General features: G+C 38.5%; 1 protein-coding gene across 3 annotated transcripts in view; it reads left to right on the top strand.

Annotated features, from left to right (window-relative positions):
• furinb (furin (paired basic amino acid cleaving enzyme) b) overlaps positions 1-26,912 on the top strand; it is a 178,246-nt gene that overhangs the window by 81,592 nt on the left and 69,742 nt on the right. For all 3 annotated transcript variants that reach the window (XM_055155839.1, XM_020931132.2, XM_055155840.1), the window contains exons 4-6: positions 7,430-7,525; positions 14,297-14,425; positions 14,829-14,905. In XM_055155839.1, the coding sequence (XP_055011814.1) occupies positions 7,430-7,525; positions 14,297-14,425; positions 14,829-14,905 (302 nt within the window). The remainder of the gene's footprint in view (positions 1-7,429; positions 7,526-14,296; positions 14,426-14,828; positions 14,906-26,912) is intronic.

Consider the following 26,912-nt stretch of genomic DNA (forward strand, 5'->3'; position numbering starts at 1 on the left):
TAATCTGAGCCCTTACCGATCTTGACTGAACAAAGAGTAAATAACTAATAAGTAATAATAAAAGATTACTCAAACATGTGTGAATGAAACAAAACACAACTCCAGGTATGTTTTTTGAGGAAATAACATTATAACATGGCCTAAACCTCACAAGAGTTAGTTTTTTTGCATAATATATTATCTTTAAGTACCTGTTTGTAATCAGCTCTCTAACGCTTCTATTCCTCTGTTCTTGGTGCTAATTCGCTGCTTACCATACTGCTGTCGGAATAATGGCGTTGTGTAGACATTGCTGTTGACATTGGCAGCTGCATAGACATTTCTCATTATTCTGCGCGCTCTGTTTGTCATCTCCTCTCCTTTCTGCACACAGGGCTCTTTTATGGGAGAGCTCATCGATTGGATTTGGGGGGAGGCTGCTGTTGCCTTTTTATCATGCTGCAGAGTGGTGTTAAAGAGCTTACAGTGTTACACCCAAAGTCTCTGTAGTTCTCCAACAAAACATTGAATTACGTTTAATATTTTCTTCTGGAAGTTTTTACAACACCCAAAACACTGGTTAAATCAGAGGTGCATTAAAACTTTATGACACAATGATCCCGAGTGAGGAGGGACTATCTGAAAAATTGTGAAATGGTTCATGATTTTAGTGGAATCTATTCTGAGATAAAACAAGGCTTAATGTGTTGTTTATGTCCTTGAAGGAGTAGTTAAATGTATCAGCTTTTTCATATTAATACTTTGCACTGAAATCATGCTGGGGGGTTCTGTATGTATGTCTCGGGCTTAATGTTCAGCAGTTACTGTGGAGACACAATGCACACATTAGTAAACCCAGATAAAAAAGTTTTAAGATCTCAAGGAAAAAATGAAAATTGATCCAAACAACACATTTTCAGGAACTTGAGTGTTTTTGGTCCTGTTTAGGTGTTTGATATTCAACTAAAAGGTGAGAGTGACTAACATATCTTTCAGACTGTAACTCGCACCAGCCAAAAAATGTGTAATGAAGAAGAAAAAAAACATAAGTCACACCGGACTATAAGTCACACTTTTGAGGGGGAATTTATTTTTTAAAATCAGAGACCAGGAACCAACATTTAATCTTGAAAGGCAAGTTACAGTAATACTAATAGAACAGAGAACAGCAGGCTGTTAACGTCACATAATGAACAGTTCTTCAGATAACTACAGCATAAACAACAGAACAGAACAAGTTTACCAAACTCTCCATCTCACTCCAAATCACTAAATCCATTGAATTCTTCATCCTCGATGTCATTTCCGAGCAACGTCGCAACCTCTGGAGGTAAACGGAGCACTGCGTCCTCTTCTGTGTAGCTGTTGTCAGACTCAGTATCAGTTCCAGTTAGAATTATTCTGGCCTTTCTGAATCCTGACAGGATGGTTTCAGTTGTCACTGAAGTCCAGGTTTTGTCGATCCATCCAGTGACTTCCAGGAAAGTTGCATGGTGCACCCTCCCAATGTCACAAGTTTCTTGCCCACTCCAAACTTTTTCTATTGCTCAATTATCGATTTCGGCTGCATATTTCGCTACTTGCAGTTTATAATCTGCAAAATATGATTTTCTTTTTCGGTTTTCTCAGTTGTCTTAATAAGTTTGTTTAAATTTAAAATTTTCAGTGGTACCGAAGTAATGGTGCGATCGACTGACATGATAGCAGACAGAACAGTTTTTGCATCCAAAATGCATACTAGAGCCAAGTGACAGTGGTACAGGAGTAATAGTAGTAGCAGATACTGGCACACAGGGCTAGAGTGCCCTCTCGCGGCTGTCAGTGTGAACATTTTAATATATAAGTTGCGGGACCACCAAACCATGAAAAAAAGTGTGACTTTTAGTCCGAAAAATACATTAACTGAAAAACTCTCGATTGTAATATTGTTTGAGAGGGACTTGTTTAACTATGCAAATCATCTCACCTGTTGTAATTCCAAATAAATTGGTTCTTTATGGTCAAACTGTATAAAGAACGAAGAATAAAGTCTAACTCGAATAACGATTGTGGCATGATCGACTATGTTTCACCTGTGAAACTTGGGTTAATTCAACCAGTTAATAACCTGCTTCTTAGTTCGCCGCTTAGTTTGTGTGTAGGACATTGCAAGATAACGTTGGCCAACCTGTGTTTTTCGTAAATTGTTTTAGATCAATATTGCGACTTAAGATGTCCAAAACATAAACTATTGATCCATGAGTGTTGTAGCAGATGTGCATTATGTCTTACAACTGATTGCCTTTGTGCTTCCAAAATGTCTTTTTTTTTTCAGCATTTTACTTTGGTGTTATTCAGATGTTGGAATTATGTTTAAAAAAGAAAACATATGTTGCTTAGCTGTGTTAGAAACGACCGCATCATGACATTACCAGAAACAGCCTCAGGAGTAATTCAGCTGTTAAGACGTTTCAGAAGCATCATGTTAGTAATCACAAAGTTAGTGATTGTAATGGTTGAATAAAGGGCCATCAACAATCTGTTAACTCAGGCACAACACAAGATGGTAAAGTGTTCGGTGCTTCAATTACATATTAGCAGCTGTTAACATATTAGCACAGTCAACATCTAAGAGTGTCACGCCATCTGGAAATTTCAATGAGACAATATGGCAAATGAAAGGTACTTTACTCCTGTAGACTATATATAAATGGACACAGCTAACCCACTAGCCGCTGCTTTCTAAATAGGAAGTGAGCATGGGGGCACTTCCTGCTCCATCGACTCTGGCTCCAATTGACTTACATTAAAAAATTCACCCCTTTCTTTGTATCTGCTGCCGTGAGCCTCGTCATTTTGGTCTTAAAATATTTGTATTAACCCGCTCTACATGATCCTTGTGTTTTTATTTAGCTATTTTGTCTGTTAATAAATTCCTATTCCTAATTATTATTATCCAAATTCGCTCCTATAACTGCCTCGTGAGCATCATTGACTTCCTTATTCCACGTCTTTATACAGTCTATCGTTACTCTCTAAACTTACATTTTGAAAGCAACTTTTTCAAGCGGTGTTATAAAAAAGCTCCGAAATGATTCACAGTATAATTTCTTGGGCTTTGTATTAGCTATAGCGGCACATTTTGTGTCGAGTGAAAGTACACCGCATGATTGTACTGGGAAGTTTTCATAATAATATTGTCAAACAGCAGGGAAGCGTTCTGTTCTGTTCTTGGCTAAAGGGTTAGGGTTAGGTTCTATATTACAAAATGAACCCCGGTGAGCTTTTAGTCATGTTGGACTCTTGTTACGTCCTCAAAAACATATCTGGAGTTGTGTTCTTTCACACATGTTTGAGTAATCTTATATTATTAGTCTGTTTACATCTCCAAAGCTCAAAATGCTCTGTTCCACCTTGCGATGTCCTGAATAGTAGTTTTCAGTTAACAGCTACTAGGGGTATAACGGTACATGTATTTGTGCCGAACTTTTTTGGTACGGGACGTTCAGTTCGGTGCAGAGTGTGTTTACATCCTGCATGTGCAGGTACAGGAAAGCCTCGGCTCTTTAATTATTGACAAGGGAACTCGTCCGTGATTGGGGTGGCACTGTTTCCAGCTGCGCTTTATAGTTAGGGCGGTTGCCTTGAGAACAGTTGCCCCCTGCCTTGACTACATCCCTCCGAACCACGGGAATCCTCGCAAAACTATGATGCGCCGTGGTCTTCACTTTCGCCTTTCATCGGCATGGGATCCACGGAAAACACTGTGGACAAGTTAGATTTTCTGGCCAAAAATATAAAGATTGAGTAAAACTTCACCCTGACACTGTTAGTTCTGTGCTTTACTTTTTGAAAAGTTTCTTTTTACTGTTTACAAGGAATTTACTTTTTGTAATATTTCATACATTTGTTGCTTATTTACTAGTATTACCAAGCAGCAATTTGCATTTATTTTATTTTCCGTTTTATATAATGTTAATACGCATTGTTGGTTTAATAAACACACAAATAAACAACAAGCAAATGGTTTTGCATTTTGTTCCCATACTGTACCTAAAATGAACCAAACCATGACCTCATAACCGAGCTATGTACCGGACCATGATTTTTGTGTACCGTTACACCCCTAACAGTCGCCCTTCACCTTTAGTTCAGTAGAGATTGGCAATTCCAGGGCTGAAATCATCAAAATGATTCTAGTGAAGTTGCATGGAGTTTACAAACACTGTGGAGCACTTCCTGTATTACCACATGACATCCCAAGGTGGAACAGTGTGTTTTCCATTTGAGAGAACCCATCGTAATTTGCAGTATTTGTGTGTTAAACATATGAATGATACAAAACTCCTGATATGTTTTTGATAAGGAAATAACATTACAGCATAAATGAGAAAATAGTGCAATATGAGCCCTTTAAGTCATTGTGTGTTAAGGGGATGAAAACTAGCCAAAGTGCTGTTACCTCAAATTCACTTAGAAGTAAAAGTAATCGCAAGAAAACTTCGCAGGAGTTAATCATAATATATTGTCTGCTCAAAGGCCCTTCAAATTTAACTGTAATTGTATTCTAATTGCGCGGTCATTATTTGTGGTTGAGCTGTGGTTTCACTGGACTGTGCTGTCGACCTTATGTAATAAAATCTAATGGAACGCTATAAATGTTAATTAGTGCCTGGGTCATTTGTCAAGTCTGTCTCTTGTCAAAGTAAACTTTTCCCTAGTTTTCCACTTTCCAGAATGGGCACAGCCTGTTTTTGTCACAGAGTAAGTTTCAAAAGCACACAATCACCAAAATCAAGCAAGAATAAAGGGCTCTCTACAGGGGGCCACTCTATCCACCACAAACAAATATGACAGAGAAAAGTTACACAAAAATCCACTGAGTAGTTCAAAGAAAGCTCAACGCGCTTAATGGATTTTAGAGGACAAATCAACTCCCAACAACTAGAACAAAGACTGCGTTTATCAGCGACAGTAATAACAGGCAGAGGAATTATACGCCCCCTTCACACCCACAGTGTTACTGCAGCTCACAAATCTCCTCTGATGTTTTTCGCTTTGGCTGATTAACTCTACTTTTCCCTTTTCCCTAATCAGAAATGTGTGATAAAACAGGCTCCGAGCAGCTCTGCCTGTAAAGTAGCTATTAGGATTATCAAGTATTGAAAATCAAACACTAGATACTCATTGGACCAAGTATCAATATTAAAGGTGCACTGCGCAATTTCTCTGGTGCAGGGTCCATTATATTTCCACAGAGATGTTATTGCTTTGTCTAGAATGTTCCACAGTATAATTAAACCTGCCACGAGGGAGACAAGCAGGTTACAGCACTACGCTACATTACAGTTTAGATCTGTGAAGAGTCGCCTCTATTCACAGAAGGACTTAATGGAATTTTCGGACTAAAAGGGGCACTTAAAATCCTTTAATTTTCTCAAACCAAAATTGCACCTTATGTATTAATTCTGATTGTGCGTGCTGACCTCGAACCGATTTTATGTGGTTACATGGCGCTCAAAAATCAGAGAATGTTTTAGTACGACTTTGGTAAACTACGAAGCCGTACTGCTTGATGGATTGTCAGAGCATTATGGCTACTGTAATCAGGAGCCTTGTGGAATCGTGTCCTTTAGTCTGACAGAAGATGACCACATCAGCAAACAAGGAGTGAGCTATTTTTTCCAGCACTTATACTTTATGCAAATTAGCCATGAGGTTTTAAGTTTCGTTTATGTAAAGCGTAAACAAATGTGCACAAAGCTGCATTAAACACATTATTACTCAATCTTTAATAATAATGCATCAGTTTTGTATAGCACTTTTTTGGACATTCAAAGACGCTTTACAGAGCATTATTCATTCACTCCATACCCAGTGGTGGTAAGATAGTACTGTAGCCACAGCTGCCCTGGGGCGGACTGACGGAAGCGAGGTTGCCAATCTGCGCCATCGGCCCCTTCAACCACCACCATCACTCACACACACACCACTTTCATACTAGGCAATGAGGGTGAAGTGCCTTGCCTAAGGACACAACAACAGTTTATTTGAGTCCTCTTCATAGCAAATAAAAAAGAAACTTAAATTATCCACACACTTTCACATTCATAATACACATTCACTAAGACAGGGAGGCAACGGCGGGCGAATTACGACACAATCTGCCAATGGATCGTGAATGCCTGGGTTAAGGATGAGTCTCAATTGTTGTCAGTTTGTTTCGCTTAATGCGCCTTATAATCTGGTGCACCTTATGTATGAAAATAGATGAGAGAATTCAACATTATTGATATTGCAGTTTATAATCCGGTGCACCTTTTAGTCCAAAAAATACGGTATTATATTTTTGAACAATAGAAACCCCTGTAATAAGTAAGTGCTGTATGGATATGTTTAATGTCATACCATGGAACATTCCAGGCAAAGCAATAGCATCTCCATGGAGACATAAATGAATGTTTCCTTAATAGAATGGTCTTGAGTTGTATCAGAACAAGTGTAAGAGCACATAGACTATTATATGCCCATGGCCCACTATGGAACCTATGTGCACGACTGAGGGATTATACAATAATGAGACCTCATGGGAATATAAAAGAAAATTCTATGATTTAATGTTGAAAATCACATTCTATTGTCTAAAGAATGATGTTTTTTAATTGCTGTTGTATCAGAATGTGTATGAGTATCAAGTCTGTTCCTTAGTATCAAAATCAAGTTTGAAATTTCATGACACTAGTAGAAATAGCATGACATTTTTCAGATTGTTAACTATATTTTTTAACTGGGTGCGCAGTGTCAGAATGGTTCTGACTGACTGCTTGCCTTTTCAAAGTGGACTTTTACAATAAAAAGAAAATAATTACTCTACAATATTAAATTTTTATTATTGAAAAAGTAACATATTTTCTTTTTGTCGTTTGCAAATTTTGCATGCAAAATTTTTCCAAAATGTTGTTGGGTATGTTCTTGTTTCTTTATGTTGTGTCACTGAAATTAGCATTTTTGTAATTTGGATATGAACGCTCTTCCAAAACAAATCATATTGTGTTATTAAAATGATGCAAATCCTGTCTCATGTGTTCTGTGTAATTTGTTATTCCACACACTTATTTAAAATGTGAACTATTAAAAATGACTTTGCAAACGTTTTAACTTTTTATGACCTTCCATATAACTTTAATGAGAGAAAAATATTCTCAATCATACTGTATACAACGCATGCCTGTTTTACATCTCTGCCTCGCTATAAAATATATTGGTTTCACATCTCGCCTAGTTATTGCTCTCATCCAGCTGGGGCCCGATTTCTCATGTATTTATTATTTCTTTGTTTATTAGAGCAGGTTTAATGGGATTCTGATCTGAGGAGCAGAGAGCAAATGCTAAACCTCCCTCTGTGTCTGTGTTTGTGTGTGTGTGTGCGTCTGTGTTTGTGTGTCTATGTGTGTCTGTGTGTGTGCTTTAGGTCCTGTGGGCGGAGCAGCAAGTCGTGAAAATTCGAAAGAAGAGGGATGTGTTTGAAAACCCCTCAGACCCAGACTTCCCCAAGCAGTGGTATCTGGTATGTGCTCCACTCTTTTTACAATTGATGTCTTATTTAAACACACTGTTCCTGATTTTGTCTTATTTAAATTATCTTTATACTTGATATTTACTGTCTTAAAATGGGAAAAACAGAACTAATTAACTATTAATTTTAAACATTTTGAGGTGGCCCACAGTTATTGCTCACTTAAAGGTGCATTGTGTTGTCCGTTAAATGCTTTTCTCTAGGGAGATGTTATTGTTTTGCCTGGAATATTTTGCAGTATAGCATTAAATCTTTCCATCTTCATGGAGACCAAACCAGACCAAGTTACAGATCAGATCTGTGGAGAAGAGACCCCTTCTCAGAGTCAGAATCCCTGTTTTTCTAGGTGTTTTTAAGATATAAAACCAGCTGTAACTGAATAAAGTAAAGTAAGGCAGAGCTGTTAAATGTCACACATTGGAATATTCCAGGCAAAGCAATGGCGTATCCATAGAAACAAGCGGGTGACGACCCTCCACCAGAAAAGTTACACAATTCCCCTCTAACTTATGCATTCTGATCACCTTAATTATTCACCACGATGAGTTTATAAGCACTTTTCACATCAGAGACTGGTGTAAAGTTTTGTTGTATCTGTAAAGCAATTATTTATTTATTTTTTTCTGCAGTGAGCTACCAGTATAAAACGAAAATGTCAGAGAGCTACCAATTTCAGCAGTCGCAAGGAAACTGAGTAAATATAAGAGCCACGCAAGCCTTAGATAGGGAAGAGTTAGATGCTAATAAAACATAAACCATTATCAATTTATCGGTGCACCAAGAAATTATACATTTACAAAGGTAAATCATATTTTAATTATTATCCGCAGTACATAGAATTCAGAAATCCCTTGGTGAGCTACTTGAAAGAAGGTGGAGAGTTACGGGTTTGAGATCCCTACTGTAAAGCTAACAACAACAACTAGCATGCTAACACACACTTCCTGATTATCGGACAATAAAATGACAGTACAGACTTCAAGAGCTGCTTATATAATATATTTGTACTTGGGCAAGACAAACTTTCCCAAATACATGAGGCAAAAAAACAGGTACACAACCTTAAAGGTGCACTGTGCAACTTTTCTGGTGGAGTATGGTATTAATTTTGGAGACAAGCGGACAATACCACCAAACCAAGTTATAAGCAAGGTCTGTGGAGAGGTGAGCCAATTTACAGAAAGAATTTGTGTTATTCAAGGTATAAAAACACCCACAGTAAGTGAAATACTCGTAAATGCTGAAGATAAATATATGTAATGCCGTACTGTGGAACATTCCTGGAGACGAGCAGGAAACACCCACCATCAGAAAAGTTGCGCATTGCACCTTTAACTACGCGCCGTGAATCCTTGGTATTAAAATTTAATCACATCAGCTCTGAAGAACTCTCATTTAACGTAATAAGTATGATGGAGCTTAATTGCCTCATTTAAAATCTTCTTGTTCTTATAAGCTGTGTAATGTATGCAGTATCTTTTTGAATTGATTCCTTTAGAGATTTCCAGGGGGAGCACAAATGAATATAAAGTTGTTCATGATTCAAGATACAATTACCGCATATTTGCACAATAGCGCTTCTGCCAGACCATTTTTAGACAATTATAACTTCAAGTTGTGTTGCCCAACTTTTCTGGTGAAGTGTGCACCACCTGCTTGTCCGCGTGAAGATGTTATTGGTTTACTTGGAATGTTCCATGGTATGACATTAAACATTTCCATCTAGGATTTATTCATTACAGGAGTTTCTATTGCTCAAAAATACATGAATTCCTTTAGTGAATAAGGGCGACTCTCCACAGATCTGAATTGTAATGTAGCGCAGTGCTGTAACCTGCTTCTCTCCCTTGTGGGTGTATGCTAGATTTAAAGATGCACTGTGTAACATTTCTAGTCTAGGGTCCGCCACCTGTTTGTCTCAATACAATACAGTTCAGACCTGTGGAGAGTAGGGTTGGGCAGTAATACGGTATTACGGTATCCCGCAGTATCACAAAGTAGCAACTGTATCAGTTTTATTACCATCATTTAAAAAAAACTGCAGCGCATAAGGACCTAATATAATATTTATTTATACATTTATATTAGTGCTGTCATGCGATTAAAAAAATTGAGAGATTAATTAATTATGATCTGTAATTAATTAATCTAATTAATCTCATTTTAATCTCACCTAAAAATTGCTGAGAAAAGCCTTCAATTTGAGGTATTTTCATTTAAATTCATTATTACTTTATTGTGGCAGATCAAAAGACTGATATAGAACAAAAAAAGTGACTTTATAAAGTAATTTATTGTTTAACAAATCTCTCCAAATTGGCTGTTGAGCCCAAGTCTCCATGAATAAGAAACTGTTTGCTGTAAAGTAGCAAAGACTAGGAAATCTGAACATAATAACTTTTGTCTACTTAAAGATAATAAAAAGTCCAGTCTTTCCTTAACCATATTAAAAATATTATTGATGGAGAAATGCTTTATATATGACATCACTGGTTTTAGTCCTTGTTTTAGTCCTGGTTTAGACCTGCTTTAGTCCTAGTTTAGTCCTGGACTGGATTAATCCTGTTTTAGTCCTGGTTTTAGTTCTGGTTTAGTCCTGGTTTATTCCTGGTTTAGACCTGGTTTTAGTTCTGGTTTTAGTTCTGTTTTTAGTTCTGGTTTAGTCCTGGTTTAGTCCTGGTTTAGTCCTGGCTTAGACCTGGTTTTAGTTCTGGTTTAGTCCTGGTTTTAGTCTTGGTGTTAGTTCTGGTTTAGAGGCTCACAGGAGGAAGCGCGGTTTACGCAGCGTACGCGAGAAAACATGATCCACACGCGGTGCACGGGAGCACGTCGGTGTCCGCGCAGTGTCAATGGAAGGGAATGAGATTAACGCGATTAAAAAACATAACGCGAACGCGCTAAATATGACTGTAATTAATTAATCGCAATTAAAGCGATAATTTGACACCCCAATTTATATATTTAATTCCTTTATACCTAAAGCTGTTTGCACAAATGCATGCGTTGTTGTATTTTCAATTTAATGCTATCATGATTTAAAACTAATAGTATCTATATGTTTCTCTTAACTGCGTGCGGAGATGATGTTTGATTAGTTTCGTTCCGTTGTCATGTGACCGCTCATAAGGGAGACAAGATGGCAAGCGAGTTGGTCTCCCCCCAGAAAAACTACTACTTCTGCAATTTGGCAGCATTTTGGCTTCAGGCACACATTTGTTAACATTTTACAGAAACCAAACTTAAAACCATGTGGCTCATTTTCATAAACTATAAAGCGCTGACAAAAAAAAACACCTCTTTTCTTATGCGCTGATGTCGGACTGAAGGACACGACTCAGTGGAATATGAATGTTCTTTCTGTGATAGAGGATGTGCGGCTGACGGTGAGTCTGTTATTGCCTGTATCGTGTTGAAGATTGTTCATGTGAAACTTTTCAGAGATTATAAATCTGCAGGTCATACGCACAGACTGTTTAGCGGTGCAGCTTCTTCTTCTAGTTTACCGAAGTCGTACTAAAACATTTTGGTAATACGGTAATACCATATACCCCGGTAAACTCCTGAGAAGGTTTAACGGTATCAAAATTTGGACATTCCCCAACACTAGTGGAGAGGCGCCCCTATTCACTGAAGAAATTGGAAATGTTTAAAGTCATACCACGGACTATTCCATGGAAAGCAACAACATTTCCATAGAGAGAAGCAGGTAGCAGTCCTTCCACCAGAAAAGTTACGCCGTGTACTTTTATATCCTTCTATCCAGTCTCTCTGATGTGTTTCAGTTTCAATAAGCTCCATTCATTCATTCACCCACACAGCCAATGCAGCCATGAGGAGTAATTATTTCTCATCTTGGTTTGTTGAACAGTGGACTACACCAAAGGTCCTTGTGTACACTCTCTGTTGTCGATAACTGCATTAGCGCTGACATTTTTCAATTTCTTTCTACAGTGTAATTATTTTTATTAAACCTTGAAGGCTTTAAATCCAACCAAAGCCGCTTTAGGCAGTGTTCGCTCACTTTAGCCTTGTGAGGTACAAATGTGTTTATTATCCAAATTAGTTCACTTTTTAATCCTGTTAAAGGGTCTATATTACATAAAATTGACTCTTGTGAGCTTTAAGTCATGTTATAATGTTGTTACCCCATTAAAACATACCTGGAGTTGTAGGGATCAGAAAATAGCCTAACACGAGCCCTTTAAATCTGATCTTTCCCCTTTCCCCTTTCTTCTTCACGATCTTTTTTCATTGTACGGCAAACCAGATTAGACAGTGTCACCTGAGCGACAGAGAAAATGGCCGCCCTTTTTCTTTGTTTGCCAATTCTAATCTGCTTCTACGTGATTTATTAAGTCTCCTCTGCCTTTCCTTTAAGCTCGTGTGTTACATGGATTACATTTATGGATTACTGACAACAGTGATCATCCCACTGCCATTCAGTATTAAACCACTAATCTTCTAGTGTCATTCCTTTTGCATCTATGTGTTCAAAATAAAATATACCTCAAAGCCAATGGAGTTTTGCCAATGAAGTACAATTTGTGCTAATTGTTCAGACCAAAATGAGTTTCAAATAGCTTCACTCAGGAATATATTTTCAGTTTGTCACCAGTGACTTCTCCTTTTGTTTGATTTTTCTAACTTTGTGTTGGTTAAATCAATTTAGTGGAGTCCTGTGAGGCGACCGCCGCTGTGATTTTGGGTTCTGCAAAAAGAAATTAAATGGGAAAAATTACAATTTCAGTGCAATTCTAGCTTATGATAAAAAATACAGTCTAGCACAGAAGTAGCTAATCCTAGACAATAGTCCTATAGACTTTTAGGCTTCTTCAGACTGTGGGGCTTAATGCTCAATTTGGATTTTTTTGTGAAATCCGTTTTTTGTTTTTTTTTTTGCAAGGTTGTTCACATTTCCAATTACATGCAACTTTATGTGATCTCCAGTGTGAACTTTAAACGCCCCAAAAGTATCCCGCATGCGCATTTGAAGTTACGACACCATCACACGCAACGAGCATGCTCAGTGTTTACAGAAGTCGCCTAAACCTGCTGATTTTAAAGTTGCTGTCATACTGGAGCCAGAACATGTACAGCTTATTTGTTTTAAGGAGGAGATTGAGAAAGAGAAGGACGAGGTTTTTGGCCGTGGCGTTTTCTGGGGCAGTGGCAACAACGTCCGTAGAAAGAAACGTGTGAGTGCGGAGTCGCGGCCAAGAGCGGTGGGATTGCTCTGTGCTTCACTGCTTCACTCACACGGAGTTCAGACACAGTTTTCGTATGACGAGAAGAATGTTTGTGTACATTTGTGAGCACCTACTTGACGTGTAGCTGGGATAAATGCGACCTAGCTGTTCAGACTGAAGTCGCATGTCAAAAGATTGGATATGTATCGATTTTAGGATCAAATAGCCAAGAGGCCTGGGTCACATTTAAAAAAAATCTCATTTGTGTCATTCAGACTGTCATTAAAAGATCAGATAAAGGTCACAAGGGGTGAAAAAATCGGATTTGGGTCACTTCAGGCTGCAGTCTGAACATAGCCTTAGGGATGTACCACAGAGTCCTAATATCTAAGTTTATAATAATATTGTGAGACATTTCATACAGGCTTAGTGGACGTACAGAGTATTACATAAAGCTGCTTTGTGTAACTTTTCTGGTGGAGGGTCCATTAAATGCTTTTCTTGGCAGAGATGTTATTGCTTTGACTGGAATGTTTCACAATATGGTATTAAACCTTTCCTATCTTCATGGACACCGACCCAGACCAAGTTACAGGTCAGATTTGTGAAGAGGCAATTCCTCTCAGAGTCAGAATGCCTTTTTCTACAGCTATTTTTGAGTTGTAAAGCTACCTGTAAAAAAAAAAAAAAAAAAAAAGTAAGGTACAGCTGTTTAATGTCATACTGTGGAACATTCAAGGTAGAGCGATCACATATTCAAGCAGGTGACGGACCCCCAACCAGTGCATCCTCACTGTCCCTTAAAATACATCAAAACTCCATGTCGCATTAAATGCCCAGATGGACACCAGCACCAGAGCCAAATAAACAACAGAAAAAGAGAGAGCCCAAAATACATGAAACTCTTGCTTTGAAATGTGCATCTCACTGGAGAGGGGCCCTCACAAGTACTGCTCTGTTGAAGAGGAAGTGCTCTTTGCCTAGATTTCTTTTTTTTCCCCTCTCTCTCTTTGACTGCAGTAACTTTTGGAGCCAGAGGAAGCATTTAAGTCTAATGCTTTTTTTTTTTTTTTTTTTACTGTTTACTGATATGTTGTCTTTCTAACCAGATTGCAGGTCATAGTTTTCCAAGTTAAGTCACATCACTGCGATAATTGAGTTCTACACTGCTGACAATCTACAGAAAAAAATAAAGGATACTGGCTGAACACCTGGGTACCTCAGTAATATCCTAATGTCAGCTCAGGTGGTTCCAGCTTTGCTCTTCCGCTCAACTTTTGACTTTTCAAAGTGCCTCTGTGACTCACGGAGCAGCGGAACTCAACCATCTTACTCAATCTTACTCAGCACCATGCTCTTGGAATAACTGAACTAAAAATATCTGAAATTGGTGTCACTTGACAAGTTCAAGAAATGTATAAAAAGTGTAGTAAATTAGAATTTCTCTCTTGTGCTCTTTCTGTGTGCTACTGTGTTCATCTTAGATTGATTGATTTTGAAGTTCAATGGGACTTGGTGGTGAAAAAAAGGCAAGCGTATACAGGAAACTTAACTGCTGCTTTGTGCTTGTGTGCAGTCTGACCCAGCGCACCAGGACCTGAATACCAAAGAGGCCTGGGCTCAGGGCTACACAGGCAGGGGCGTGGTGGTGACCATCCTGGACGATGGCATCGAGAAGGACCACCCAGACCTCATCACCAACTATGTAAGTCAAGATTTGGCACAGACGAGCAGGATGAGCACAACAATTTGAACTTGAGTCATTTTCAAATTTCATATACGTGTATATTCATAATAATAATGTTTTTTTTGGGTTTTTTTATGTCCTTTGAAGACGCTCAAGGACACCTTAAAATGAAAACAATATTCATCTTAATTTCATTTATACTTAAAATATATAAAGCATTAATTAAAAGAACCAAACATAATATGAAGAGCTACAGTTTTACTTTTGCCTCTACTTAAAGATGACGAAATGACGAAAAATGTCAGATTTCAAGCTCACAAATGTTGTTTTTTAAGTTAGAAAATCTTCCCCCGAGCACTGATCTAAAATTAACCCTTGAGTCCAAAGTTAAATAAAGTAATTCATTTTGTGTTTCTTCCAGGACCCTGAGGCGAGTTATGATGTTAATGATGGAGACGCTGACCCTCAGCCTCGGTACACACAGAGAAACGAGAACAGGTAATTGGCCGATGAATGCTGCTTCTGAAGATTAGCCCATTACAGACAAGATCCTGTTTTAGCAGTCAGAGCACAACATTTCTTATAATTGCCTCAAATTAAGCTTTCAAACTCGGGGGAGGAACACGCTCCTCTGTACGCTTCAGACATGCTCAAGTGTCATTTTTTTCTGAGAGAGAAACTTTATTTGCCACACAATGAAAATACCCATTAGGCATGTCTAAACCATGGCCCAGGGGCCAAATGAGGCCCTCTGAGCCACTTTTGTTGGTTGTCAAGCCTCCTGAATTTGCCCAAGTGATCATAAGTGGTATGACAGGGACAGTGGCTCTTTCAAAGCTTTGTTAAATTGAACCATCGGAGTGACTCACTGTATTGACTGCCAGTTTTTGCGCCTTTGCTTTAATAGAGGACACCCATGTAATAGAACAACAATAGAACAAAAATAACCAGAATGAGGAGTTCGTGTTTATAGTTCTCTGCAGCTCAGTGAATTCTAATTGGAATCAAGTCTCTTATGACACCATCTTTTGTGATTATCCTTGATTACTTTCTCTGGTAGAAAAGCACTGGGCAAATCGACAAAACAAGCCCTATCAAACACTGGCAGAGCTCAAAAAGATACTATATTACCTTCTTACCTCACCAAAAATACACCTGGGTGTTGTTTTTTTTCATTCACACAGAGGAATTGAGTAATCCTTTATGTTTGTCTACATCCCCAAAGCTCAAAATGGTTCATTCCATCTTGTGATATCATACAATGGTAGTTCTCAAGTTACAGGTACTTTTTACCTTTAGTTCAGTAGAAATTGGCAATTCCAGGGTTGAAATTTTCCTTTAAAAACACTTAGCCTAGATAGATCAGAAAACAGCATAATATTACCCTTTAAAAATATCTTCTTTGACCTTTACTCACTGGATACACATTCTTCCTTTCCGTCAGTAAAAATGCATTCTGTAATTGGGTCGAAGAATCAGCCAGATATTTGTTCTATTTATTCACATTGTATTGTTTTCTTGCCATTGTTGATATATTTATTTCTCGAAGGGCCAAGTCTGCTTTGTTTGTGCAGCTCTGGTCCCTTTGTCCTCTCCCCGCAGTAACACATGAGAAGCCCCAGCCTGCACATTCGTATTTGAAATGCACATTCGTATTTCTCTCAAATCTCCCTCCTTCTCTGGGACGCCTGCCAAGTCTTTTTGTACTTTTTAGTTTGTTTGTTATTCTAGTTTATTTCGGCTTTGAACTGTCATACCCACATGGATTTGGATACTGGGAGGAGTGAAGAGGCAAAGGAGCTTTACACATTTCGGTGAGATGGAAAGAATGGTTTCAACATGCATATTCAGTGTTTCTCATTAATACAAGCGTCTATGACCCACCATTAGGGCTGTGCCAAAATTCAAAAGATCAATTTTTCCTCTCTTTCTCTCCTCTGGTGAAAAAACAACTGCTTATAGAGCCCATATTACACTATTTTCTGATCTGTTATAGTGTTGTTTCCTCATCACAAACATACTTGAAGTTGTGTTTTGTTTCATTCACACGTTTAACACACACACCCTGTATATTTAGGCTGTTTTCTAGTCTCTTCATCAGCCAGTTTCACTTTGTGAAAACCATCTGACCTCACAGCATTAAAATTTGTTCACTCGACGGTAGGCGGGTACTTCTTTATTTAACCAATCGCTGCTATTTGGTCGCAACGTATGTAATGCGCCAAATCCTGTAGGAAGAAGGGCAGTAACAGCTTTCCCCTTGATAAAATTCACTAAATATTCTTTCTTCCAGATTTAAATCGATCTCGGGAATCGTTGCCATCACAGAATGTGTGGCTTTGTCTACATCCTTCTTGACCGCTTTGTTTACTGTTGTGCTTTTCCACAAAGACAAGCGCTTGAGTTTGACGTCATGGTTTTACAGCTCTTCTCTGATTTGCCAGTACGCCGTCTACAACTTCCGAGGTTCTTGCAAACAACCTAGTGTATTCCAATTCCTGACCTAGTCGCTGGAGAGAAATGTGTTCCTGTGTTCCTCTCTCAAACAGAAAACACTCTTTTCCTCTTTGTGATGTCATGTGGCAATAAAGGACACTAAACCCCGTAAACCTTCAATCATTTGGATGATTTCAGTCCTGGAATTGCCAGTGTCTACTGAAAGTAAGGTTAAAAGGTAGACATTAACTTGAAAACTACAGCTGCATGACATCTCAATGTGGAACAGAACATTTTGGTCTTTTGAAATGTAGACAAACAACAAATAGTTACTTAAACGTTTGTGAATGAAACAAAACACAACTCCAGATATGTTTTTGTCATTCCAACATGACTTAAAGCTCAAAAGACTCAATTTAGCTTAATATAAGACCTTTAAAATGAAATCTAGTGAGTAAGTGACATTTATACTTCACAAATTATCCATAGTTTTAAAATCTCTGGGAAACACTGGACATTGTTAGTCCTACCCTGCTGTTTGAAGGTGTTTCCTCTCTCTCCCCTTTTGAATATTGATGAATCAATTCCCAGTATTTTTATTTTGGAGTGTGGTTTCAGAGTGTGGTTGGCATCAGCAGTTTTTTGAACACAAGCCTTGTTTCAAGTCCTTGATGTGAAGCGGTGCAGAGCGACCCAAAGCCCTCTCTGTCACAGCAAAGAAGATCCCACTCTGTCCCAGTGATAGAACAGACCTCTATAGGGCTGGATCACTGCCCTTCTTCTATGGAACGCCATCACAGCAGAGAATGCATTAACTCAAGAGCAAGAGCACGTTTGAGCGCATGCGTCATTCAATATGTTTACATCCTCAGAGAAAATCTAATTATTGCCAGGGAAACACAATACATGTGAAACAAATACATTTTTCAGATCAATACAAAATATCTAAAAATTAAATTATGTTTGGTCACTAAGGCAGTCATTATAGTGTTTATCACAAAACCATTTCCAGGTGGAGCGCTGTAATCTCTTGTTTAAAAATAATTGGATTATTGTGTCAAAGTATAAAGGCTTTTTTTTTTTTTTTTTTTAAAGGCTGTTCTTTATAGTTCAGTGTAGGGATACTGATTCCAGGTGCCAGTACCTGTACTCATCAATGGGCTCCCGATACCTGAAGCCAATACCAACAACCACTGTAACTGTGCTGTGTCTTATTTGACGCTCACAACTCAACTTTTTGCAGTGACTCTGAGCGGAAGTCACCACAAAGAAGCACATGAACTGTGACTGTCACATGAACTATACAGATATTTAGGATCCTTAAAAATTGTTATTGTTCAGAGAAAATCAGTGCAGTATTTGTATTTATGATAATTGCATTTCACATTTATCCATTATTGGGACTAGGACTGAAAAAGTTTGAAATTACAAATATTAAACCATCTGTTTCCCTATTATTGAGCCCACTAGGGTTGTCATACCATACCAAGAGCAGAAACAGACAGAAATATAGATATAACACCACGTGGTAATGTAAAAAGTTTTATTTCATTTTATAGACCTTTATTTAACCAGCATAGTCCTACTGAGATAAAGAATTTCTTTTCCAGGTGAGCTGTAGCCCCACAGGGGATTCTATTGAACATGATTTTGGTGGTAGGGGAAACGGGAGGAAACCTACAGAGCAAACTCCAAACAAAAAGACCCTGCACTGCCCCAGAATCAATCTTAGGACCTTCTTGCTGTGAGGCGAGAGCTCTAACGGCTTTGCCACTGTGCCGCCCAAAGTATTATTTAATTCTGAAAGTCACATTCTTTTGTTTAAATAAAGAGTGCAAGTATCTGTATCAGTGTTGAGTCTGTTCTTTAGTATTGAAATTGAGTTTGAAATGTTAGTATCTTGACAGCGGTAAACCATACAGGAAAGTCAAGATTGTCATTAGCTTTTACAGCAACTCTGCAATCTCCAGATCACTCGGGAGCAGCCTTAATGTATTTAGCAGAGCATCGGCTGTGCTCTTTGCTGTATATGTGCATAGCCATAGTAGACCAATCTCATTTTGTAACCGAGGAAACCACAATCTATAAAACGAGATTACTGCTGCTTCCATGTTATCAGAGCAAAAACCTATTACCAAACCACAACAAGTGCCCCCCCATCCCACACACAGGTCAGTGATATTACCTCAGCTCGTCTATAAATCATGAGGTCAAAGCCGTGGCGATGACCTGGGAGCAAATTTGACGCTAAATAATTCAGTCTTTACATCGAGATTATATAAATGTATTCATGGCGGCAATTTGTGAAGGAGACTTGGAGGTGGCCATTTTGCACAGAAAGGGCTCTTCATCTGTCCCACTGACATCCCAGGCTCATTTTAATCAAGGCATTCAGCATGTCCCTTCCTCTCATGCTGAAGATTGGTATTCTCTCGTTGAAGAGGCTAAGAGGCCAAGTGAGAAATCCATTCGTGCTCAATCAAGGGAGATTGTCTGTTTTTTTATTTTTATTTTTTTCCCCTGTTTGGCTCTAACACTCATTTTCATGTTTGTCAGGTTAAGATGGATGTTGTGCATCGGAAGGGTGCAAAGGACAGAGCAGATTGATTTCAGATCCTTTGCAGAGGTCTAAAAGAGACAAAACCATCCCTCATATTTGTGTGTCTTGGAGAAATAATGATGGCAACTAGTGTGTCTCTTAAGGCTTAAACATTATGATTAAGTGTCTCTTATTGGTAGCCATGTTATTTTTATTTTTTAAGTATTACTTTGTTCAGTGTGGTAAATAATTATCAGTTTTACATCAGTGGTTGTTTGTGGAAAAGAAGTTAAGAAGAAAAGTTGAAAAATAGAGGAAGTAGCACAGAGTTTTGAAAAGGAATAGTCTGGCTTCAACACAGAAAACTCCATCCAAAATGTGCCAATGTGCATGCAGGGAAGGTATTTGTCATACAGATTAAACAATGATTTAACAAAAATAGCAGTCCAGAATATCTGCATACAGTACACATATATATATTTTGTAATACAGATTGATATCAGTCTGGTCCTCATGCCCTTCTCCACATCTCGAGCCATGCCAAACATGATCATCCAATCAGATTTGATTATTTCCATGACGCATGTGAAATGAAGCAGCTCATTGGTTACAGTTTAGCGCTTTGTTCATTAATTCTGCAGAAATCTTTGATGTTTTTCAGTTCCGTGTGATTTTATTTATTTATTTTTTTCCAATACAGATGGACCATACATGTCCCTGATTGGCTAATTCACCTGTCAATCACACCTATCTGAAAATGGGGAAATTCAAATGTGACTAGACTCGTATATTCGTGAAGTATTGAAGAAATGTGCATTGTGGATCCCAGGCAACAATGATTATTATTACTCTTGATCATATTTTGTCCCTTGTTAATATTATGGTTTCTAGATGACAAGGCAAATTTTTTTGTAAAATTGTAACATTTTTACTGTTTTTTTTTTTTTTTATGAGTAATCTAACCTGCCATATGCACTTAACACAGAGCACAGAAGATCTATTTGTTAAACAGGTTCACCTTTCACCTTTTTATCGGATCCAGGATAATTCCACAGAGCATCGATTGCTTCTTCCTGTACTCTCCAAAGTGTTTCCATTATATTGACATGGCAGTTAATTGCTTTTCAAATTTAGTCGTGTGGGTCCATTAAGTGAGACACTCCTCTGAAATAAGATTTCTTATTGACTGGGTTTATTAAAAATGATTGGCTCTAGTGCTTTGTCGTGCCTTCAGTTTAAATGGCCAGTATTATTCTATTTTCTGATCTATGTTATAATGTTGTATCCTCATCACAAACAAATCCTGCGTATTTATGCAGATTTCTCCCCTCGTATAGAAAACACTTAACCTAGTGATGTCATGTGGTAATACAGGAAACACTCTACTCTGATGGCATATTGTTTAAAAAGCTTTTGAAATATGATATTTCATGGTAATGTTTGATAATTATTCAATGGTGGATGTTTCATTGTATTTTAATCCAAGTTTGAATCAAATGATTCATGGTGTTTAAATGTAATTTTTTTAATTGATTTATTTTTTTTAATGCACATCAATAATGTTAATTTTTTTATGTATTCATAAGGTGGAGGCTTTAATATAAATCCTTTTGGGATTTTTGCCTCTTCCGGCACCTACTTTTTATCTAGTGTGTTTTTTTTATTGCTGTGTTATACATGCAAAATAAATAAATAAATACTCTAAATAAATAAACTTCATGTACTTTCACTAGAATAATTTGGATGATTTTAGCCCTGAAATTGTCAGTTTCTACTGAATTTAAGATAAAACGTATTTGTTAATTTGAAAAACATGACATCACAAGGTGGAACAGGACATTTGGAGATTAGGTGATGTAGACAAATTCATAATAAAAGATTACTCAAACATGTGTGAATGAAACGAAACACAACTCCAGGTATGTTTTTGATAAGGTAACAGAGCCAGTTTTGTATAATACAAGACCTTTAAACCAGCTCCATCGAATACTGAAACTACTCTGAGGCTAAGGAAGAAGAATATATAGAATATTTGTGCCTAATCTGGCTGATGGCATTGAGAATGACCATGATGGCTCTAAGTAAAGCCCCTCTCATTCTATTTCATTGCCCTTGATGGTAAACAGCTTATTGTTTTCACAGAAGTGCCCAGTCAGCAGAAATGCATTATAGTGGATGGTAAATGGTGACAGCGCCATGGTAACAGCTCCAAAAGAAGATCCATAGCTTACGGCCTTAAATACATTAATGCTTCGTTCTCGATGACTTGAGTCAATATCACCAGGCAATCCCGGGATTAGAAGGGGGAAAGTCCTGCACATATTAACTTGTGTAGCTGATATGAGTGGTAGCTATGGTAACGATTTGCTCCAGTGAATTGATGAAGATTACATTGCTCACTGGGACATTCTATCAAGCTATTTTTAGTTAAAGGTGCACTATGTAACTTTTTGGTAGGGGGTCCGTCACCTGCTTGTTTCTATGGATATGACATTGCTGTTCCTGGAATGTTCCATAGTATGACATTAAACAGCTCTACTTTACGTTTTATAAATATGTAGTTTTATAGCTCAAAAATACCCAATATCATCTAGTTGCGGACACAAATGGGCGTTCTCGTGCTGTGGGCTCGTCACTGTCAAACTCTCTCAACATCAACATCCGGATTAACAGCTTTCGATAGTTTCGTTTTCTCAGAGAAGTTTCATAATAACATCCAGTCATAGAGTAAACGTTGGCAAACTAAGCCAAATACATAACGTGTGTCCAATTACATCTTAAGCAACTTGATTTATGTTTACGACCTTGCACAGGCAGACTTCAACGGGCGAGCTATAGTAGATTCAGCCTTGTATGTTTTTATATACAGTCTAGAGAGAGGAAGAGGAGGGGAAAGAGATAAAGAAATAGTGAGTGTGGGGAAAGGGAGAGATATAGTTACAACCATAGACTGTATGTGTTTAGGCTACAACACCATCAATTCTGGGAGGCTCCATGGTGTTGGCTGTTTATTTCGACAACATTAATTGAGAAGTGTTCTGTATCTCTGATATAGCTGCTGTTTCATCTTCATTGTATCTGAATCCTATCTGATTCCGATACTAACATTAGCAACATGCATTCAGCCATAGCTAATGTCATGTTATCTCGTATATTAACAGCGAGCCAGATGAAAGCTACGTGTTATACAGTTTACCACCACATCCACCAGTGTTCTATGGCTGCTATTTCCAGCTAACTTCATCACATCCAACTTAACAATGTATTGTATTCATTAGGGATGGGCATGATTAGTCGACTTAATTGATCATTAAGAATTTCGTCGATTACCTTCATTTCTAAGCGACAAACCGAATGTAGGATTCTGGGCGTAGATATGAAGCTGTGTCTGACAGCGCAAACACTGGAGTCCCACATTTGGGCTGTGGCACCTCCTTGGAGATCACTGTACCTCTCAGTGAGTGTGTTTACATGCACATCAGTGTCCCGGCATGTAAACGCTGTAGCCCGGTTACTGCAACATAAAGAGCTGCACTAAATCTGCACACGTACGATCTTTGAAAACATCGCGACACACAGAACAGACTCACCTTCAGTATCAACATCGCTCTGTCACAGAAAGAACACTCATATTCTACTGAGTCGTGTCCTTTAGTCCAACAAACGCCAAACCGCATCAGCGCACAAGAAATTTTTTTTTTTTCGCTGCTTAGTTTATGCAAATTTGCCATGCGGTTTTAAGTTTCGTTTCTGACTTGCGCAAAACTGCATTAAACACATTATAATGTCAAACAGGCTGATGTGGCTCTAGAGTGGTGATGGTTTATATGTTGTAAAGTTGAGTTTATTTATGCAAATTAGTAATAGTAATAATAATGATGATACTTATTATATTAAAACGTTAATGATTAATCAAAAATCTATCATTAATTCTCCTGACGATCGATTAATAAAATTTCATCGAATGCCCATCCCTAGTAGTAATACTGGCTACGTCGTAAAATAATGGACAAAAACTTCGCTGCAAACTATAGTCTGTAACTACAAACAGTATAACACGTAGCTTTCTTCCGGCTCGCTGTTAATATACAAGATAACTTGAGATTAGCTACTACCAAATGCGTGTCGTCGTTAATGTTAGTATCAGATTTGGATACAGTTAAGATGAAACAGCAGCTATATCAGTGATACAGCCAACATAAGAACACTTCTCAATTAATGCTGTTGAAATAAATAGCCAGCTTACTGCCATCATGATCTTACATCATAGACAAAGCTGCTCCACTGCCATCTGAAAAATTCCTGGGCAAATGACGTTATACCCAGTGTTCCTTGTGAAACTGCGCTACCAGGAACTCCCAATGGGTGTTCTTGTATCATGACGGAAACGCCCAGCTGGACCCTTCTCAAAATGCCAAGAAAAACAGGCATTGTGACTGAGAGCGGGTTCGCCTCTCCACAGATCTGACCTGTAAGTTGACCTGGTAGTAAGGTTTAATACCAGACTGTGAAACATTCTAGACAAAGCAATGACAGCTCTCCATGGAGAAAAGCATTTGACAGACTCTCTACCAGAAAAGTTACACAATGCAGCTTAAGATAAGATTCGTCCGTCAATAGGGAAATTCCAGTGTTGCAAGATCAAGGACAGCAGGAGAATTAGAACAGATACAAAAAGGCAGAGGTGGGACCAAGTCATTGTTTTGCGGGTCTTAACTAAGTCTCAAGTCCGAGTCAAGTCCCAAGTCAAATGCACGCAAGTTCAAGTCGGTCGAGTCTCGAGTCACTGACCCATAAGTCCAAGTCAAGTCAAAGTCGTCTGCTTTGAGCTTCAAGTCATTTCAAGTATTTAAACCAAATATAGCTTAGATTTTTGCCATGTATATGAATTTTAAGATAAATTGTACTTACAAAATCCATAGTATATTTGTATTTCAGTATTTATAGAGTATACAAGAATTGTTGAAAGTAAATTTTTCCTTTTAAAATGTTTTGACAAGATCTTAGTGTGAATCATTACGGTCAGACTAGAAAGAATTCAGATTTAAAAGTGCTCCTCGAGTCTTCTCAAGTCACAGGCCTCAAGTCCGAGTCAAGTCTCAAGTCACTGACCTTCAAGTCCAAGTCGAGTCCCAAGTCTTAGTCCATTTTATCAAGTCTAGTCTCAAGTCCTAAAAATAGTGAGTCAAGTCTGACTCGAGCCCAAGTCATGACCTGCAAGTCCCCACCTCTGCAAAAATGCATAAAGATCATAAAATATAAGACTGTGCAAGTGGAGTAAAATATACGGCCACAAAATAGTTATGAACAAGTGGCTACTATGAATATATAGTACAGTTTATGAGAATAATAAATAGCAGGTAGTTACTTCAGTGTATTGTACTGGTGATTGATTTGCTGTGATTGAACAGTTTATCACATAGTTGGGCTGTAATGGATCCAAAACTGTGGTCTGGATGTTCCTTGTTGTTCCCTGACATTGCCTGGGTGTGCAGAGTTATTGCTGAAGAAGGCAGGAGTCAAATCATATGTTAATTTATACATCCCAGAGCTGTCTGCAGAACACAGAAAACTGACAGAGGTCAATAAATTCTCTGTAAACAGTCTCAGCTGGTCTCATTGAATTGGTGCCACTGTCGAAATTATTATGTTTCTCATACGCAGGTCAAGCTGTTTATTTTTGTTATTCTAGTCCCTGAACGTGCTGCTTTGGGGCAATTAGTGCTACCATTATTTGACCTAAACCAGTGCTGTCCGAACTACAGCCAAGGGACCCAGTGCAGCCCTCAAATCAATTTTTCTTTCTTTATACTTTTGGTGAATTGGCCCTTATTATGGTAAATGCTTTTATGCACATGAAGAAAACGGTCACTGTGATCTGGCCACTCTGCCAATAGGGTATTTTTGAAAGCAGAAATCAAACCCCCAACCTACGGATCTACTGCTGCCGTCCACCCCCTTCTCCCGACTTGAGATATAAAAAAATAAATAAATATAAAATAACCTACAACTTAAATGTCAAGTCGGAGCTACTGGCAAAGGTGAAAACAACCTGCATAGGCTTGTGATTTCTGCAGTACTGTCCTATAGTGACCTGCGACCTGAACCAGGACTGAACCAGGACTGAACCAGGACTGAACCAGGACTAAAACAGGACTAAAACAGGACTAAAACAGGACTAAAACAGGACTAAAACAGGACTAAAACAGGACTAAAACAGGACTGAGTGGGATGGACCCGGAGGTGGTCTCTCAAGTCCAAGATTAGTCCAAAATTAGTCCAAGATTAGTCCAAGATTAGTCCAAGATTAGTCCAAGATTAGTCCTGGTTTAGTCCTGGTTCAGACTTGGTTCAGTCCCGGTTCAGACTTGGTTCAGTCCCGGTTCAGACTTGGTTCAGTCCCGGTTCAGTCCCGGTTCAGTCCCGGTTCAGACTTGGTTCAGTCCCGGTTCAGACTTGGTTCAGTCCCGGTTCAGTCCCGGTTCAGTCCCGGTTCAGTCCCGGTTCAGTCCCGGTTCAGACTTGGTTCAGTCCCGGTTCAGACTTGGTTCAGTCCCGGTTCAGACTTGGTTCAGTCCCGGTTCAGTCCCGGTTCAGACATGGTTCGGACTTGGTTGAGTTCTGGATCAGTCCTGGGTTGGACCCGGTTTGGACCCTGCTTAGACACGGTTCAGTCCTAGTTCAGTCCTGGTTCAGTCCTGGTTCAGTCCTGGTTCAGTTTCAGTCCTGGATCGCATACCCCCACTTAAAAAATCCACTGCTATGAAGTACTTTTTACTGCTAGTTTTACATCTTCTCATCATCATATCTATAACTAACCATTTCCGAGCGAGACAGGCCTGATATTAAGGTTTTGACACTGATTTAAGTTGTCGCGACATTTTAGAACCTCCGAAAAATAGCTGTTTTTATACAGTATATGAACTTAAACGTGGTCTATGCTTCAATATGCAGCCACCACGATAAATCTTTGTGTACTGCTGATTTAAACCTTGAAGAAAGAAAAATCTATTCTAAAATCTCTTCAAAATGAGTGAACTCTCATAAAAAAAGCACTTTATTTAACCAAGAATAGGAGAGAACTAACACTAACTATAAGTGGGATGAGTCACGTCCGCTGGAAGCTCTTTTTGACCGTATTGACCCTGTGAAAATGCATGAATAAAAACTAACTATACATGTATAACTGCCTGTAAAGTAAAACTGCTTTATTTACATGACTAAATTCAAGCCCTGGGAAGATGGAAGCTGGCGTTGGCATGAATAGTCGTGTGGGTGATGTGTCCTTGGTCAATCAGCATCAGAAAAACAGCTCCTTATACCTGAAAAGCCTGTTATTTCATGTGGGATTTCAAACACAAACATTATGCACTGAAACTGTATTTTCTATGGCTGCGGTATTAGCATTTCAGCACCTCCACACAGTCTCTTAATGCAGAGATGTGGAGCGAGCGCCAGGACAAACTAGAGCTGAGGAGAGCACAAATGCAAACAGACAGCTCCACACTGCCACGTCTGCTTCTGCTCCTC

This window comes from Boleophthalmus pectinirostris, unplaced genomic scaffold (genome assembly GCF_026225935.1).
Source record: "Boleophthalmus pectinirostris isolate CB_2022bp ecotype Guang Dong unplaced genomic scaffold, ASM2622593v1 HiC_scaffold_2, whole genome shotgun sequence".
Lineage (NCBI taxonomy): Eukaryota > Metazoa > Chordata > Actinopteri > Gobiiformes > Gobiidae > Boleophthalmus > Boleophthalmus pectinirostris.